General features: G+C 37.0%; 1 protein-coding gene across 4 annotated transcripts in view; it reads right to left on the bottom strand.

Moving 5' to 3' along the window:
* Positions 1-124: 124 nt before the first annotated feature.
* Positions 125-19,552, bottom strand: part of R3HCC1L (R3H domain and coiled-coil containing 1 like) — a 91,812-nt gene continuing 72,384 nt past the window's right edge. For all 4 annotated transcript variants that reach the window (XM_039221216.1, XM_039221218.1, XM_039221217.1 and 1 more), the window contains 5 exons: positions 17,074-17,249; positions 12,211-12,281; positions 11,187-11,282; positions 10,365-10,505; positions 125-868 (listed from right to left, as the gene is read on the bottom strand). In XM_039221216.1, coding sequence (XP_039077147.1) covers positions 801-868; positions 10,365-10,505; positions 11,187-11,282; positions 12,211-12,281; positions 17,074-17,249 — 552 coding nt within the window. In that variant the 3' untranslated portion in view covers positions 125-800. The remainder of the gene's footprint in view (positions 869-10,364; positions 10,506-11,186; positions 11,283-12,210; positions 12,282-17,073; positions 17,250-19,552) is intronic.

The raw sequence follows: 19,552 nt of genomic DNA, 5'->3' as shown, positions 1-19,552 counted from the left end.
CGGCGGGGCTCAATGAAGCCAACAGATCCCTGAACCCACGCACAACTTTATAGGGATGAAGATCCGAGGAGAGCTGTTCTCTAGGTTTTTGTGGGAATGAAAAACTGACAAACAGCAGTGTTAAAGGTCATAAACTGAGCTTTAATGTCTCCCTCTCACAACATGGTAGTGCTGTTTCAGTACTTCCTAGGGCACTGAAGTGGGCAGCCCCGGGCGCCCGGCTCAGTGCACACTCCGGAGCCGGAACACCTACAGCTGCTGCAGCTCACCAGCTCCGGAGTTCTGGAAGTGACAGTGTGGATTCTGTGAGCACCAAGTACTTCAAACACCAAGTACTTCCATCTCTCTACTAATTGTTCCCTCCGCCACCCCTCGGCTCTGTGAGGCCCGAAAGAGCACCCTGCCTTTTCAGGGCCAGAATCTCACATCGTGGCAGGTTTGAATCCTCTGTTTTGTATCTGCTTCAAACATCTTAGACACGCGAGCCACGGCAACAATGGGACTTGCCACGCCCAGAGAACTCTTGGAAGTCACATCCGAGTTGCCACAAGTCAGCTTCCTAGCTGATGGCTCCCTTCTATGCCAAAATAGTAAGGCAGTTCCAAACAACTGCAGTCAGAAGCAAAGACGGACAGGAGTCCATCCTCTTTCTACACCCAGTCAGTGCGCGCCCTGATGGCTTTATCTCTTTCTTTTATTAACACGCACTTCTGCATGTACACAGAACTCTAGAAGGGTCCTCCTAAGACTATGGAAATAATTTCTGAATTCTTAGAACTATCCATTTCCTTGAGTGATGTTCAAACTGCAGACTGGTCTCTGCCTTCCCAGACATCTTCCCGTTGCTTGGCTTCCAGTCGCTTTCTTTCTGTAAGTAAGGACAGTATGAAAAGTGGTAGTACACTCCATATAACCAGTGACTTTCCTTTAGTCCAAATTATAAGCAAACTTTAGTCATGAGACAGGAGGATTTCCTGGTCTTCTCTTACCTGATTCCAAGAGTTAATATCTTTAACTTTCCAAGTGCATTGTAAATGGAAATAATGTTACTCTTTTATATAATAAAAGAGAAATATGGGGGCTAACAGAAATAAAAAGTATATGGAATAAGTCAGAATCTAGCAGGACCAGATTCTAGTCTTGCTGACAATCTATTTATTTTCATTCTATTTCTCATCTGTGTTAGTGCTTCAATATAATTGCCTGTTCTTCCCACTTCACTGATCTTTAAAAATATTTCAATAAGGATGAAGAATAGGTATGAATATTCTTCTGCATTCTTGCTCAAATGGAAATGGTACCACTTGGCTCTAGTCAGATCTCCCTACTACAGTCTTATAGAAAAAAAATTTCAGAGGCAAATCAAATTTCAGTATTTTCAGAGCATTTTCATGGGCCAAAAACCTTCTGGAATACACAATCCCAACACGGAAAAATGACCACATATAATGGAGAGAAATAACTTTCTAAAAACAAAACAAAGAAAAGCAGAAATCTGGGCAATCCATCTTTAATTTTTAACAGAGAAGCTTGGTTTCCATCAAGACCTATGATGATACAGACCACAGATGATGTGGTGACTCAAGCGCTTCATTAGGTGCCACAATACCAGTTCGAATTTCATGGCTAGTCATTTACCATAAAATATAGATGATAAGTCTACCTGCTTCCTCTCAAGGGCTATTATTTCAAATAAAGTCTGTAAAAGATTTTGCAAGTCATGAACCAGGGGAATTACTACAGAAATCAAGGTGAGTTTATAGTTAACACCTGCTATTTTGACATACCTTTCCAAATCAGTAGAATCCCTTACAAAATTCCTTTACTAAATATTTGACTGTACTTTAAAGGCAAAGAACTTGGTCAGGAAGCTGACTGGCATTGGGAAATGTGAGAAAGAGAAATTCACTGCTATTTGGGCACCACCTTGTGGCACTATCTGAATATAACAATAAAGTTATAACAGGCACACACAAAAAAAGAGGGTCAGCAAATTCCAAATTGAAGGCTAATTAATTCAGTGTCTTGTGACTTGGCTTTAAGACAGGTTTCAATTGGGATTGGGATTCTCCAGGGAGACCACACTAAGGATAATTGGCTTGTCTAAAGGATTCCACCGTTTCTTAGGAAAGCACTATGGTTCTGATTCTTATAAAAAGGGTAAAGGTATTAGAAGGGGATCTAAAGGCAAAAGCCACGTTAGACAAAAGCAATCAAAATTGGTTCTGGATTCCTAGAAAACTGAAGAAACCAGAAAAGTGAACTACTAGAACTCACATTTTTCAATAAGCTCAGAAATTTAAATCAGAAAGTCTATCTGAGAAGTATAACAAAAGAAATCCAAGTGTGTAGTAGAAAAATAACTCCCCATAACACACAATTCCAAACTCAAAGCACTTCTGAAAACAAAGTTTTGGGTTTTTTTAAAGTTTAGGGCTAGAATTCACTTGGTAGTAAATATAAACTGAAAAGATAAAAGGCTGCTTATCATCTTACATATGCCATTTAATGGAACAATCATACACTTCGTGACAGAAATATTAACGTCAGTGTGTTTGATTTTGGTGTTATGATATATATATAATAAGATAACCGTATTATCTTTCTAAAACTGAAAAAGTTTAGAATACTGAAACATTTCCCACCCTAGTGTTTTCTAATAAAAGAGTATAGATCTCTACTGCCAAATACATGTAAAGTAATGTATGAGAAAACTGGTGGTAAACTAGTGAAGGCTGGGAGACAGATTGAGAAGCACAAAGGAATAGTAACAATGTGAGGCATAAATTTAGTAATTCAGAACCTGAATACAGAAATGCTTTTTAAAGAAATGAAAGCTTCGAGGGGTTAAGTGACTTGCCTAAGGTTACATAACCAGTGAAAAACGAAAGCTGGAACACAGGCCTTTACTATCTACTGTCCTGACTTCTGAAAATATCTACAAAGAAAAGGGGAAAATGAAAAACAAAAAAAGAGAGAGGAGGGGCACCTGGTGGCTCAGCTGGCTAAGCATCCGACTCTAGATTTCAGCTCAGATCATGATCTCACGGTTGTGAGATTGAGCCCCAAGTCAGGCTTCACACTGGGTGTGAAGCTTGCTTGAGATTCTCTCTCTCCCAGCTTCTCTCTGTTCCTTCCACGCTTGCTCTCAAAAAAAAAGACAGAGAGAGAAAGGAAAGCAGATAATAGCTGAATAGCTGATAGACTGCCTGAAGAGCTCCTCTTAATTTGAGACTGCATGAAAAGAGCTCCAATAACTTTACCTTCAACAGTTAAAAAAAGTAAACTAAGTAAAGAAAAAGGCCAACAAATTGCAGCCATAAAGGCAAGGAACTAAAGGCAGAATAGAAAAAACTGTATGAAATGATTAACCTAAAGTACGCACATAAGCTGGCCCTAGAGACCTTCATTTCCCAGTATACCAAATAAATTGCATAAATGACTATTAAATATGTTGCCTGAATCACCACTTACCATTCAGGGAATGGAAAGGGATGAAGATGAAAAAAGGGCCAATATGGTGTCATTTCAAAAGAAAACAAAGAAAAGGAATGTAAATTAAAACTTTCAAAATCTACTTCTATGCCTTAGAAAATGATGGAGAAAAATCATCACAAAATTCCCTAAAGAGGAATAATCAACATGCAGACTTGAAGTACAAGTCTGGTCAAACTAATCTAATTGCCTTCTTTTATGGACTGACAGACCTGACAGATTAAGGTGAAATAATATAAGTAACCTCTTAATTTTAGCAAGGTTTTAGGTTTTAGGCTTACAACTATTTATATAATCATTATGATACTGGGAAAGATGTAGTTGGGATCACATAAGTGTTAAGAGGGGACATTACACTCTGGAGGGTAGAATGCTCATCAATGTATTAAGGGTCAACACAAAGAACTATGTGCTGTTTATTTAGCAATAGTTGATAAGCTGATCAGTTAATCCTAGGGTTAATTAACATTTTCATCTGATACTGGCCAGTGATATAAGTTTATTAAACAGTAGATGACAGCAAAAATATGGGTAAATGCTGCATCTCAGAGAGAAAGATCACATTAAGATGAAAAGAGAAATGTGGTTAGAAATGAAGGGAATTTCACATTAGGAAAGAAAAGACACCAAGAAAATGCCACACAACCTAGATTATGAGTCCGCAATGTGGCAGACCCGTTGAAGGCAGAATAATGGAGTGCCTGAAAAGAATTTCAAAAGGTAGCAGTTGTAATTAAATTTTTTTATTACAGTTGACTTAAGTATTCTATAGGGATGATTTTACTTTTAAGTTCTTAGTGATTTTAATTAAGCAAACTAGGGGATCAAATCATTGTTTACTTACTCTGCCTTTCAGGCCTGTGACCCAAAAGATGCCTTTTAGAACCAGTCAATTAACCACCTACCCCCAAGAGTAAAACGGAAACAAGAAATAAAATTATAGCAAGCTTTGAAAATGAGAGAGTAGGGGGCGCCTGGGTGGCTTAGTCGGTTAGGCTTCCGACTTTCCCTTGGGTCATGATCTCACGGATCGTGGGTTCGAGCCCCGCGTCGGGCTCTGTGCTGACTGCCAGCTCAGAGCCTGGAGCCTGTTTCAGTCTGTGACTCCCTCTCTCTCTGACCCTTCCCTGCTCACGCTGTCTCTCTCTCTCTCTCCTAAAAATAAATAAATAAATAAATAAAACATTTATTAAAAAAAAAAAAAAAAAAGAAAAGAAAATGAGAGAGTAGCTTATTCTGAGATGTAATGGTATCTTCTATCTCCAATTTTAGATGGGAATCAAGTGTTTTGATAAGTGAAACATGGAGAAACTTTACATATACTCCTGAATCTGGTCTTTAAAATGTAATTTTATTATTTCATGTGAATCACTGGTTTAAAACATGATTAAGTCAAATACAAAGGACCAAGGATGATCTATGCTTTGATTTCCCATTCTTTTTTTTTTTCCTTTACTTTTGAGAGAGAGATAGAGATAGCATGAGCAGGGGAGGGTCAGAGAGAGGGAGACACAGAATCTGAAGCAGGCTCCAGGCTATGAGCTAGCTGTCAGCACAGAGCCTGATGTGGGGCTCGAATCCACGAACTGTGAAATCATGACCTGAGCTGAAGTCGGACGCTTAACCGACTGAGCCACCCAGGCGCCCTGATTTCCCATTCTTAAGTGCAGCTCTGATCTGTTATGCATTCTGTTGGACTGAAAAACATCTCCATGTTCTAAGACTATGAACTAAAAGCTCTTATCCTCCAGATATGCACATGATTTGCTTAAAATGATTTGGGTATTTCTTTTTTCTTGATTCTTCTCAGAATAGCTTTATTTTTGAATCTACTTTTTAATTAAGGACTAAGACATAGACTTCTCATTAGAAGAGTAAGTAAGAAGACCAAAGTAGTGTGAGGGAACTTAGTAGGAAATATTTTAATCTCAAAAGTCACAAATCCCAAACTCATTAATTACAAGGTTTTCATAGGCAGTGCTCAACTCTGGGCTTTATAAAGAAAAACATAAAGGATTTGGAAGAGCTCAAAGTAGAATCATGAATGAGGGGCGCCTGGGTGGCTTAGTCGGTTGAGCGTCCGACTTTCGCTTAGGTCGTGATCTCGCGGTCGTGGGTTCGAGCCCCGCGTGGGGCTCTGTGCTGACTGCCAGCTCAGAGCCTGGAGCCTGTTTCAGTCTGTGACTCCCTCTCTCTCTGACCCTACCCTGCTCACGCTGTCTCTCTCTCTCTCTCCTAGAAATAAATTAAAAAAAAAAAAAAAAAATCATGAATGAAATAAGGTTTATGAAGAAAAAGTGACCATTGTCATTCATGTGTTCAGTCAACAAACATGTACACTGAATATCTTTTTATGAACCAGACACTATGCCAGAAAGTAGAACTCTTCAAGTGGGTGGGTGGGGGAATCCTAGTACCTATAGGATTCCCTAGTATATTTTATAGTACTGTTTATAAAAGTACCTATATCAGGATTGTACACAGATTTCAATTTCCATGCTGAATTCTGATCAATTGGCAACAGTCAAGACAAAACTCACCAAAAAAGAGTGCCATAACTGATTAGCACTGTTTGTCATGGATAATGGATGGGTAGCAGCAGTACACAGTACATAGGTGTCACTCCTGTGTCATTATAATGAACACTAATTTTCTAAGAGTCACATAAATAATAGTATCCTGAATCTGTAAAGCACCTTTCTAAACATTTTTACATGTTACCTTAGGTTGTGGTCAAAAAATTCTCCAGGGTAAGTTAGGCATTAGTTTTGCTTTGTTGGAAACTGGCGCACAGAAAGGTGTAAGAGTTGTGCCCATGGCGACACAGCTAAAGTTAATGGCAAAAACTCTATTACAGCCCAGATTCCCTTATTCCTAAATAATCTGCCTTTGATCTTTAAAAATTAGAATAGAATGGTGTCCACATATACTTCCTATTTCTAAGGAAAAGAGAAGAGGAAATGGCTTAAACTGTTGTACAGATAGAAGTTAGACCTAAGGAAGAGTCTTTTGACAGTGAAAGCTCACCATTAGAACAGGTAACTAAGAAAAAGACTGTCCTATTTCACTTTCTGAAGATCTTAAAAACTCTTTTTTTCTGGGAAAAAGTGTTAATTACTCCAAAAGGCGTTCAAGAGGGATTACAGTATTGTAGAAAGACCATGGGGTTTTAAAAGAAGCCTTGGTTCAAATGCCTCCTCTGAATTTATCAGCGAGGTGACTTTAGGCCAATTACTTAACTTTCCTGGGCCAGCTCTAAACTGGAGACCATATCTTCCATCACAGAGTTATCATAACATATTATAGTGCCTGGAGTTGCCTTCCCATCTTTTAATCACAAAAACCTTGTCGTGCTTTTAATCTTAAAATCTTCAGAACTGAAAATAATCCAATTAAAAGTGGGCAGAAGACATGAACAGATATTTCTCCAAAGAAGACAAATAGATGGCCAAAAGACACATGAAAAGATGCTCAACCATCACTCATCATCAGGAAAATGCAAATCAAAACCACAATAAGATATCACCTCACACCAGTCAGAATGACTAAAATAAAAAACACAAGAAACAAGTACTGACAAAGATATGGAGAAATAGATCCCTCGTGCACTGCTGGTGGGAATGCAAGCTGGTGCAGTCACTGAGCAAAACAGTATGGAGGTTTCTCAAAACATTAAAAATATAACTACCATATGATCCTATAATCGCATAACTGGGTATTTATCCAAAGAATACAAAAATACTAATTTGAAAGAACACATGCACCTCTATGTTTATTGTAGCATTATTTACAACAGCCAAATTATGGAAGCAGCCCAAATATCCACTGATAGATGAATAAAGAAGAGGTCTCACACGCATGCGCGCGCACACGCGCACACGCGCGCACACACACACACACACACATAACACACACACGAGTATTATACAGCCATTAAAAAGAATGAAATCTTGTCATTTTCAGCAACATGAATAGAGCTAGGAGGTGTAATGCTAGGCAAAATCATTACCATATGATTTTTCACTCACATGTGGAATTCAGAAATAAAACAAAGGAACAAAGGAAAAAACCAAGACAAACCAATAAACAAGACTCCTAACTACAGAGAACAAAGTGATGGTTACCGGAGGGGAAGTGGGTGGGAGGGACGTGAAATAGGTGATGCAGATTAAGAGTACATATATCTTCATGAGCACTGAGTGGTTTACAGAATTGCTGAATGACTATACTGTATACCTGAAACTAATTTAACACTGTTAACTATACTGGAATTAAAAAAAAATTCTCAGAACTGAAGTGAGAAGACAAACAATTGTTTGAAAAATTACTTTCTTCTGTACTCAAGGCAGATACCCTCACTAGACTAAGTCTTAAATAGAGGAATAGCATTTTGGCATCTCTCTAATTCTCCCAAATAGGAGCACATTGCATAATTCACATGGGGCAGGTGCTTAGTGAATGCCAAATGTTGTTGATAGAGTGTTACAGAAAACTTAAAATAAAAAAAGTAATGACAAAAAATATGCACTGAACTCTGCTAGACTCACCATATACTACTACTACTATTGCTAAAAACAGGAGCAGCTAACATTTATCACATACTTCTTACAGACCTATAGAAACAGGAGAGAGTGCATTCCTCTGGGTTCTGAAGATGACTAAGCACCTATGTGGATTATCTCACTTCATTTCCATTTTATGGATGAGGAAACAGAGGCCTCCAGAGAATAAGTAATCTGCTCAAGGTCACACAGCCAGGAAATTTTAGAGCTGATGGGTAGACCTAGGCAGTCTGATTCCAGAACCTATTATGTTATTCACCAAGTCGTATTGATCCCTCCCCCTCCAGTGGAAGGAGGTCTGGAGAAAAAATATCTGTTCTGCTGAATACCTAAACAGTACTTTTCATTTCCATAGAAAAAAATCTTTAAGTGAGGAGTCTTGGGCTCCATGCAGGCAGGTACAAGAATATCTGCTTAATGCATAAAAAAGTCAGAAAGAGATATATCAGGTATTTTCCATATGCTTTTTCTCAGATATGAAGAATGGGAGAGCTCTGAAGCATAATAAAGGAAGAATCTTCTATAATCTATTCAGCCTCAGCACCAAGGGATAAGAGGGACTTATCACAGTGAGTCTGTATTCACAAGTAAGGGCCTTCTTTAAAAATTAATTAACAGGAGGGGTGCCTGGGTGGCTCAGCTGGTTAAGCGTCCGACTTCGGCTCAGGTCATTATCTCATGGTTTGTGGGTTCTAGCCCCGCATCGGGCTCTGTGCTGACAGGTAGCAGAGCCTGGAGACTGTTTCGGATTCTGCGTCTTCCTTTCTCTCTCTCTCTCTCAGAAATAAATAAAACATTAAAAAAAAATTAAGTAACAGGGTACTTACTTGGCCAATAGTCTCATTTTTTAATTGCATCATTGAAATGTCCTCTGTATAAGTGGGCATTTAAAACAAATACTTCCAATGAAGCTATATGTGCTGACAGAAAAATAGAGGGAAATACTCAAGATGACATCTGGGCAAAACTATTGCTGCAGTACCTGTGAGGATACAGGTAATATTACATGCACAGGGTAGGGAAGCATAACACGTTGAAAAAAAAAGGGCCATTATCTTCTTTTATAGATACCTCGGTTATTACCCTTTCTTGATTTTCTGAGATAATTGTGGTTATCACAGAAAAAAACACTCTCCTCAGAGATAACCATTTGTAAAGGGTTAAGGACATTGCACATTCTCCTTAACTCTAGTTCTGTTATTGCCATCTATAAAAACTACCTACAGTCTGTTAAAGGCCCTTGAGTGAACACGCACTGGAAAAATCAAAACTGCCTCATTATAATCATTAAGGTTTCAAAAAATTAGTTGGGTTCAACTCTGAAACTCTAGCACCTGCCATGACACACTCCGTCACTGGTTATCTGGCCAGTGCAGCTGAGAGTCCGCAAGCCGCCTGCTATCACCAAAGCAGAGTGGACAGGAAGTATTAATGGCCTTGTTAGACTGACAATAAACAAGGAGTTTGAAACTTCAATTCGTTTAATGGAAAAATGAAGTTACTTTTTGGTAAGTGGAATTTTCAGAATAAATTGCTTCACAGATTCCACAGATCGTAGGCTAAGGCAATGAGACTGTCTAAAGCCTGGAAAGTTGATAAAAAGTACTTAAGTGTAAAGCCAGAGTCCCAGGCCTTTACATTTAAGTCAACAGCCTATAAGGAGGGAAAAGAGAGATTTTAACCTTAACTCCAAACTACAGGGATAGAAAAACCCTGCTGTGGATCAATGGAAGTATTTTCTAAGAACTCATAGGTACTGCAAAATAATCAGAAGATAGGTTAATCTATATGTACTCTAATGGAACCACTCAGGACTGCCTTTAAAGGAAAAAATACCTCCTATGGTTACTATCATCCATGTCAGTTGCTGGCTCTTCCTTAATTTGTTTTCTACCTACAATTTAAACCATTAGATTATATCATGGCAATCAAGGCTCCATAAAACCACAGCAAATGTTTTCTGCCTTAGAGACTACTATGTCTTTACAGGAAAATTTTGCTGAGAGTTTAGAGCAACAACTAGAGAAAAAGCCATGGATGATGAGCTGAGAAGACCAAACCTGTCTCTTAGAAAACAACAGCAGGAACATGGATTAGGATGACTTGGTGTATGGAACAGGAAGATGAATCCTGAAATGTCTCCCCCCTAAATATAAGTCTTGAAAACAATTTTAATATACTTGGGAGGCTTCTAGGAAATGGAAATGACAAAATAGAATGGGCTTCATTCTTTTTTTTTTTTTTTTTTAAACCACATGCCTTATAGTGAGCTCTAGAGAACTAAAGAACACTATCACTTCAACTCACCTCGGGCTTCCTGCAGTTTCTTGAGCTCTGCTTCCCTTTCTGTTTTGCTCTGTTTACTTCGAACCCCAAGGGCACTGATGACTAACCTTCTGGCTAGGGCTGCTGAAGTCTCAGGACGCTCCTTTGCTGGCTGGAGGAACTCTGAATAGGAGAAATGGAGGGGGCAGGAGGAAGTAAGGACGAGAAAGCACTCTAGTGCCAAGTGATTTAATTCCATAATTAACATATAAAATAGACTAACAAGGTCTGCATCAGCAGTAATTAACATAGGCCAATAGATGATCATCAGAGGAAACTAACACGGCAAAGCACAAACAACCCTGGCTTCGTTATCTGTATTAACACAGTTTCTACAGTGACCCAAACAGCTCAACAGTGAGGTAGACCAGACAAGGATGTCAACAAAAAAATGGTGGCTATACTGTTTGGTCAGATCTCCCACTCTCTCTAAGTGGCTACTCAGATGCCATATTGCCAACATAACCTATCCTCTTTTATTCTTTAAGAACATACTACCTGGGGTGCCTGGGTGGCTTCAGCTCAAGTCATGATCTCACAGTTAGTGGGTTCGAGCCCTGCATCGGGCTCTGTGCTGACAGCTAGCTCAGAGCCTGGAGCCTGCTTCGGACTCTGTGTCTCCCTCTCTCTCTCTGACCCTCCCTTGCTCACGCTGCCTCTCTCTCTCAGAAATAAAAAAGAATATACTACCTTTAACACTAAAAATAAAAGTGGTATGTCTTTAGAATTCTAGATGAGGAATAAGTGCTGGAGAGAACAATAATACACTATCAACAAGAAAAGTCCCTGAGAATATAAGCTCACCGGCATAAGCTCTAGCTTTGGCCTTCGCTGCTCTTGTGGCCTGTGACAAGGGCCGGATTTTCAGCATGGTATGTTTACTACCCAGAGCATCCCGAGCTGCAAAGGAGAATAAATGTAAGAAAGAAGAAGATATGAAGAAGAGTGATACAAAGGAAAATTGGGGATAACGACACAAAAAACGGAAAGTGATTTCCTAGAGGTCTAGCTGCTATGCTTTATTTATTTTTTTTCATGGCAATCTGTAGAAAATCCATTAACAACTTGGCAAGTGATTATTTTAGAAAAGGGATCAGCAAACTATGGTTTTGTGACCAAATCCAGCCAACCACTATTTTTGTAACATTTTATTGAAACAGAGCCATTCCTGAATGGTTGAATACTGTTTAGGGATGCTTTTTTATTACAACAGTAGAATTAAGTAGTGACAGAGACCTGACACACTCAATATTTACTATCTGGCCCTTTACAGAGTAAGTTTGCAGACCCCTATTCTAAGTGGTTCAGACAGGATCTCTGAACATCTCTAATTTCTTTGGATGTTTCTGTATCACATCTATCATGAGGCTAATGATATAAGTGAAAAGGCCCAGTCATATATTCAGAAAGCAGGTATTACTTTGTGAGAGTTATTACTTGCAGTGAGAGATTTCTCACTTGAAAGGTTAAAGAGCTACTTCAAATATATTTGTCTAGGGGAAAAACATTACAAAAAACTTAAGATTTAGTCACACTGGTTTCTTAAATTTCTACTTATAGTCTGTTTATGTCCTATCATAACTGACCATAATACAGCAAATAACCCTGGAAGGAGTTGGCTCTCATTCCAAATACCACTAGATTAAAGTGAGAAGGAAGAGATGGAGCACATGGGTACCAAAGCACTATGCCTCAAAAACCTGTTTCTGCCATTTACCTATAACCAGCAGAATAAAATGCCAGTTGGCTAGAGTACAAGGGAAATAAGAACAAGAGCAGGAGAAAAGGGACAATAACAAAAGACTATCGCAATCCAGTGGGTGAGTACCTGTAATTGGACTGGAGAATACTCCTAGGGCATGTGTATCATCCACCCATTTAATATCAAATCCTTTCTTTCTGCAACAAAAGAACACAATTTTATTTCTTAAAATAAAATTTACTTTTATGAAACATCTTTCAAACAGAGTCTCATAAAGCATTTCATGATGAGATAAACACTCAACGAGTACACAGGTGGAATAGGGATAATGACACCAAAAACAGCTTGGAGGACAGAAGAAGCCACTGAATTTTAAAAGCAATAATACCATCATAAAGAACTACCTGGGAGTATTTTATGTTCCCAGCCATTTTACAGACTTCAACTAATTAATCTTCACATGTCCCTTGGGGAGGTAAAGTATTTATCGCACTATTTACAAGAGATGTTCTTATGGGCACAGAACAAGAAGAGGTGAAAAGAAAAAGTAGGGGGTGGGTAGAAGAATATTGGACGAGGAGGTAGGCAGAGAAGGTCACCTGGATTTAATGCAAATGTGGGCTCACAAAGAGATGGAGAGGGAGAGGGAGACAGGTCATTCAAAGCAAGAAGCAAACAAAAAAACCCAAAAACAAAAACAAAAACTAAATAATACAGAAAACTCTAATCAGAGAGGCTGACTATTCTTTCTAGTTGTAGAAAGAAGAAGGGGAAAATAGGAAAGAATTATGGCTAAGTCAGAAAAACTCAGGATAAAAGAAATCAAGATCAGAGAAACATCAGGCAGGATTAGACAGAATCAAAAGACAGACCATTAAGTACTAAAAAACACCTTTATTTTGGGAGCAGAGCTATTAGTGAGCATGACTATCAAAATGATGACATAATTTTTTTCACTTAGGAACTTAAAATTGCTCACAGGTTTAACAGTTCTGTAGAAAGGGTACAGGATTGAGAGTCAGATACAAAAGGACTCAGGGTTCTGCCACGTTGAGACCTTGGGCAGCTTTAACTTCTCTTGAAGCCAGCTCTGCTCATCTGTAGAATGGGAATAGTACCTTCCAAACAGTTATTGTGAAAATGGAAGTGAGATCATCTATGACAAGGCAAAGAGCATGGTGTTGAGCACTTATGGACACTTAACAAATGAATGTTGCTCATTATTTTTATGACTGATAGCGTTATTCATCAGGAAGATTATTAATATTGGTAAAGAGGTGACTAAAATATAAAGTTGATCCAGGTATATGACTCTCAAGACTTTATTAAAGGCTTCTGCACCATGACCTTGACTTTATTTTTATAAAGCACTATAAAGAAAGGAAAAAGACAACAGCTAAAATATCTTCCTTCAGACAAGAAAAAAATTCCTTTGAGGAAAAAAAGGAACGAAGGACGCTTTGAAGGTTAGTTAGAGAATTTCCTGAATGTAAGGGTAAATTTGACCATGGCATAAAATGACCACAGGGGTTGGAGACTGAAAAAGTTCAATAGCGGAAGAGTCTATATAATAAGAGTTTACAAAAAGGTTAGAGAAAGACCTTCGATAGGTGCTGGAGAGCCTTTTAGACTGGAATTTTATAATCCTTTAAAATGCTTCTCCTCTTTTGGGATTGTTTTTAGGTTTGAGAGAAAAATGGACTTGCAGGAAGAATGAGGAAGAAATAAAGCAAAGGGAAATTAATAATTCATAAGAATTAACTAGTCTTTGGGAAACTCTAGCCATCAACAAAACTAATCCTTGGTTTTAAAACTCATCATTCCTAAGAACAATCTAAGGTGGTTCTAATTTGGGATTTAATCTCATCGACAGCTTTTTAAAATCTATTAGGCACTTTATGCAGAACAGGCCCTGATACAGGGTCTTAACATAACGTTAATGAATTAGACTGACCAATCCTATAAACTGAGCGCATGGTCTACAGGAAGATTTAAATGTCCTCCAGGATCCAGTCACCCCCTTATTTCTTTTAGTTATAGAACTGATACCCTCCCTCTATACAAATTTAAGTAAGATACATGGCTGCTAGGTAGTTCTGTCTGTTCTAGAACTTTATTTAAAAAATAGCGTGTTTGTTTTTGGACATAAAATTTCACTGAATACAACCATGCTCATCTGTTTACATGTTGTCTCTGGCTGCTTTTGTGCAATGATGGCAAAGTTGCCTAAAATATTTCCTATCTGACCCTTTAAGAAAAAGTGGGGGACTAAACCCTAACTGATACAGAATCTTAAAAATTCAAGATACATATGCATTTTTTTTTTCAGAGAGGGAGAGAGCATAGCATGCATGAGCAGGAGACGGCAGAGGGTGGGGGAGTGAGAATCTTAAGCAGGCTCCATGCCCAGTGCAGAACTGGACAGGACTCGATCTCACGATCAGAAATTATGACCTGGGCTGAAATCAAGGGTCAGACACTTTACAGACTGAGTTTTAAATTTAAATTTGCAGCATCAGACAACAGGCTTAGTTCATTTTTAATTTTCAGGATTAGAATGTTAAAGTATAATCCTTCTTGGTACTGACTTCTTCAAGATCCTAAAGATCTCTTTCTTAAAAACTCTCTTTCTGGATTGTTTCTTTATTCCTGAAACTTATTTTCTTCTTATGAGGTAAAGGTACAGAGGTATACTTTTGTTTCTTTTACCTTGTCTTATATACGTATAAACTACATACATAACTAGAGTTCGTGCAACTGTTTTCAAAACCCACTTATATCTGTTTTTATTTACATTTTCACTACATAACTTAATAAAATTTAAATAATGAAATATGAGTGTCAAAAAAGAAGAGTTGGTGAGTCTATAAAAACTTAATTGAATGCTTTGGAAGATTAGAGAATGGTGAAGTCAACTAAAAAAATCCAAGAACGATTACCAATTATGTTTGGGCAAAACAGCTGCAAAAGACAGAAACATTTTAACCTATAAGGAATATGCACTCAGATGCCTCTAAAGGTACATTAAAGCTTTTGTTCCACTTCCATTGAACAATTATCAACAGACCAATAACTTAATAGAAAGAAAAGGCTTTAACCGCATCAAAGACTGGCAAGTGTTTATATGTGTTGTTAAAATAAACTAGTTGAGACATATAACAATCATTTTTTATTATTCTCCACTTGACTATTTCTATCTCAGTGGTAAGAATAACCTCCAATCAATACTTTAATTTACAGTGCTGCTGAACTGTTAGGGCCCTCAATGCTTGGAAGAAGAAAACACGTATTCTCCTTTCAGGAGAAATCTTTCTCTTCTACTTCAGACTTCAATTCCCATAAATAAAATTCTAAGGAAAAGAACTGGCTCACAGTAAAAAAAAAAAAAAAAAAAAAAAAACTAATCCTTCGAAAAAGCCAAGACACTATGAGTGAGAATTTGCAGAAGCAGAACTAAAAAGACTTCAGGTAAAGAAATTACCAGACACAGACCACAGATGGTTTATGTTTAACACACTTGAAGAAATTTTTTAAATCTTGAAAATATTTTGGAATAAAAGAAACTAAAGATTTTAAAACAAATAGATAACTTTGAAAAAAAAGAAAAACATAAAATGAAATGTAAACATTCAATGGACAGATTTAATAAAAATTAAACACAGCTAAAGAAAAAATAAGTGAACTGGAAATAAGAGCTAAAGAAACAACTTAGAATGTAACAGAGACAAATATGGAAAATATAAGACAGGTAACAAGAGGATTAAGTGAGAAGGTTGAATATATATTTTCTTGGCATCTTAGAGAAGAGAGACTGGCACAGAGGCAATATGTGAAGAGATAATATGTGTGTTCTCCAAAAAATGAAAAATACTTACTTAACTGATTTAAGAAGCCCAGATAATCTCAAGAATAAAACAAACAAATGAAAAAGCAAAGCCCCATTACATTAAAGTGCACAATACCAAAGACAAAGAGAAACTCCTAAGAGCATCCAAAGAGAAAAGACAGATTACATTCAGAAGTAACAGTTGTTGAACTGTTAGCTGGCTTCTTATTCTCCACAGAGAAAGCCAGGAGACAGCAGAATAAATCTGCGTGTTTCTGAGAGAAAAATGACTGGTCAACCTAGAATTCTACACCTAGCAAAAATGTCTTTGAAAAATGAAGTTGAAATAACTCCATTAAAAAACAACAAAAAACACAACTGAGTTTAACACCAGATTGTTACTAAATTAAGTGCTAAAAAAATATGTTCCATGCAGGAAGAAAAATATTTCAGATGGAAGATACATTCAAGATGTATAAATGAAGAACACAGAATGTGGATAAATCTGAATGCTGAATATATAAAATAGTAACATCAAATGGAGTTTAAAAAGAACAAAAATTAAGAAAATAGTCATAATAGCATATTAGTTGGGAGTGGTGGAAACGAAGGAAATAGAATTGGGAAATGGTATTAAAACCTCTTATGTTTTGAAAGAGTGTAAAAATACTAACTTTAGCCACTGATAAGTTAAGCATGCATTTTGTAATTTCTAAAGTAACCACCAAAGAATAGAAACAAAGTATCATTTCTAACAAAATAGAATGAGAAAAAAATACCTCATCAATCCAAAAGAAGGCAAGAAAGAAGAGAAAAAGATGAAACAAGTAAACACAAAAAAAGATGGCAGGCATACATCCAAATATATCAATAGTTATAATAAATATAAATGGTCTAAGTGCACCATGGAGACATTCAGAAGTCATCACTGAGGACATTCTTAAATGCTAAAATGGGGTCTAGAAAGACTTTGGCATTTTAAAGACCTCAGAAGACTGGCTTGATATAGAAGATTTCTAATGGACTTGGTAAAGACAATAAACAAAACTGATGCTAAAGTAAACATAGGGAATATGCAAACTAAAGAGATGATTTTTCAAAGACATTTTAAGAAAACTTCATCCCACCTTCTCAAATATGCCCAATGGTTTGCAAATACTTACTGATAACTGCAGAAAACTCGCAGGAGGTCTTCAGTACGAAATTCTTGTGGAAAGTCATAAATTTCAATGACATGTGGAAATTCACAATCACTGAGGTCAATATCAGAAACTTCATGGTTGTAATAATCAAATCTAGGTTCCTGGATGCTTTCTCTATTCTTCATATTCCCTGATAGCTAGGAAAGAAGAAGCATATAAGTGGCTATTACCTCAAGACAGAACATTATAAAATATCCTATCATATATAAATACTGCTCCTTGTCTCCATATTCCAGTTCCTTAAACTTTAGCACAGTCTCTGTATTAATGCTGTTCACGAATACAATAACAGCCAGGGGTCTACTATCCAGTTTATATTAACGTGGAAAATTTTAAAAGGTGCTGAAATTCCAACAAAGATAGGCAATGCATGAAGCTTCAGTTGCATCTATCAACCAGAGTGTGAGAAAATGTAGAATGATTAATGTGGTCAGTTACAAATGGTACATCTTAGAAAATGAATTTCAGAAAATAGGTGAAGAGATGAATTAATAACATTTGTTTTATTTGAGCTTATTGATCAGGCTCATCTCATAGTTTCTTTTATGGGAGTGAACAAAACAGAAATTTAAAAAATGAAAACATTTTGTTAGTCCACCTTTTGTTGAATGTAGTTTACAAAGGAATTTGTTAAGACAAATATAAGTGGCAGAATTATAAGGTCTTCAGTACGATGGCTACCTACAGAAATTCCCACAGAGCAGGTTAGTACAAAAAATTAATAGTAATGGAAAATACTTAAAATTCTACTATAACATGAGAAAACTGAAGGCTATTATCTACTGCACACTAAAGACAGAAGGGAAGGGGAGAAAATGTATTTTATCATTCACCTGCTATAAACCTAGTTGCTAGTACCACCCAAAGCCTTCAGACCTGAGAGTGTCTTCTGTTAGTCAAAAGTCCAACTAGTCCAACTAGATCCCTTCAAGCCTTTCCTTCATTCATACTGTGCCTCACTGTCCATTAAATGAGGAAATGAGAAGTTGCAATGCCACAGACACCTCTCCTTTCCTTGCAGAAATGAAAAAAGATGCAAGAATTTTACTCAGGAAGGAGGAGAAAGGAAAGGTGATTTAGGTAAAATCAGCAAAAATGTTTATTTATTGTTGTGCCTTTAGTACCTTTTCTCCACAGAGCTTTAGTTTACATCTAAAAAAAAATAGGAATAATAATAGCACCTATACTTCACAGACAGGTGTGTGGATTAAATGAGATGATTTTTTTAAGTGCTCAGCACACCAAGCATAATACTTATATACCTAAGTATTCAATGAATTCAACCTACTTACAGAAATTTTAACTAAGTGCTGGATCTATTACGAGATAAGCACCACCATCTTACTTCCACTCTGTTTAGGATACAGAAAGCAAAAAAAAAAAAAAAAAAAANNNNAAAAAAAGGATACAGAAAGCAAGAAGAGAATATTCCTTCCACCATAACAATGAGAAAAGATGAATCTACAGTTGAATTCACCACACAGCTGATTGTGCAAGACAATCAAAAATACCCAGAAATCCACAGAGTAACAAATTGCTCTAAAGAGAAACAACACAGAAACTGGTTCGTCTCTGGCATAGCATGGGAAGAAGCAGGCACCACAAAAGTGGGCAAGAAATCAGCTAAATGTTAACAAATTCTTAAAAGCCTAAAGTGGGCTGGTCTGTCATTTTAAAATAACTCTGAGCCCCAGACACAGGGAAGGTCTACAAGCATTTCCAAGTCCTTCCTTATGCCAATGCCCCACTGTCTTGATTAATGCAGTTTTATAATAGGTTTTTGAAATCAGAGAGTTTGAGTCTTCCTATTTTGTCTGCCTTTTCAATATCATTTTTGGCTATTCTGGGTTCCCTGGATTTCCATATAAATTTGAGGACCTGCTTGTCAATTTCTGCCAAAAGAAAAAAAAAAGAAAAGAAACAGGAGAACTTGGATTTGTTGAATATGTATATCAACTTAAGAAGTACCTAAACAATATTAAGAAAAGATGAACATGGGATACTTTCATTTATTCAGATCTTTAATTTCTTCCAACAGCATTCTATAGTTTTTGGAGTACATGTTTTATATACTTCTTTTGTTAAATTTACTCTTAGTTTTTAAATGCAACTATAAATGAAATTTTCTTAATTTCATTTTTGGATTTCTGGCATTGACTTCTTGAGTTACTTAGCAAAAAACAAATCACTGGGTGTCTGTGCATTTATAAATTGGGGCTATATAATGTGTTATGAGAGGTAAAACAATGCATGACTACGAAACACCTAGGAATTACAAATTCTAAGAAATGATTATAAACAGGAAGGAAAAGAGGCAGGATGGTCTGGCAGGAACATCTGATTATGGTCCTTTGCTCTAACCTAGTCAGCAAAATTGAACTATATACTCATATCCCATTTCTGAGGTAACTATTAACTGTTTTGGCTTCTGGGACTGGTT

This window comes from Hyaena hyaena, unplaced genomic scaffold (genome assembly GCF_003009895.1).
Source record: "Hyaena hyaena isolate Hyena2069 unplaced genomic scaffold, ASM300989v1 scaffold_964, whole genome shotgun sequence".
Classification (NCBI taxonomy): domain Eukaryota; kingdom Metazoa; phylum Chordata; class Mammalia; order Carnivora; family Hyaenidae; genus Hyaena; species Hyaena hyaena.
The sequence above is the reverse complement of the archived record's forward strand: the minus strand, read 5'-3'. Positions and strand labels throughout refer to the sequence as shown.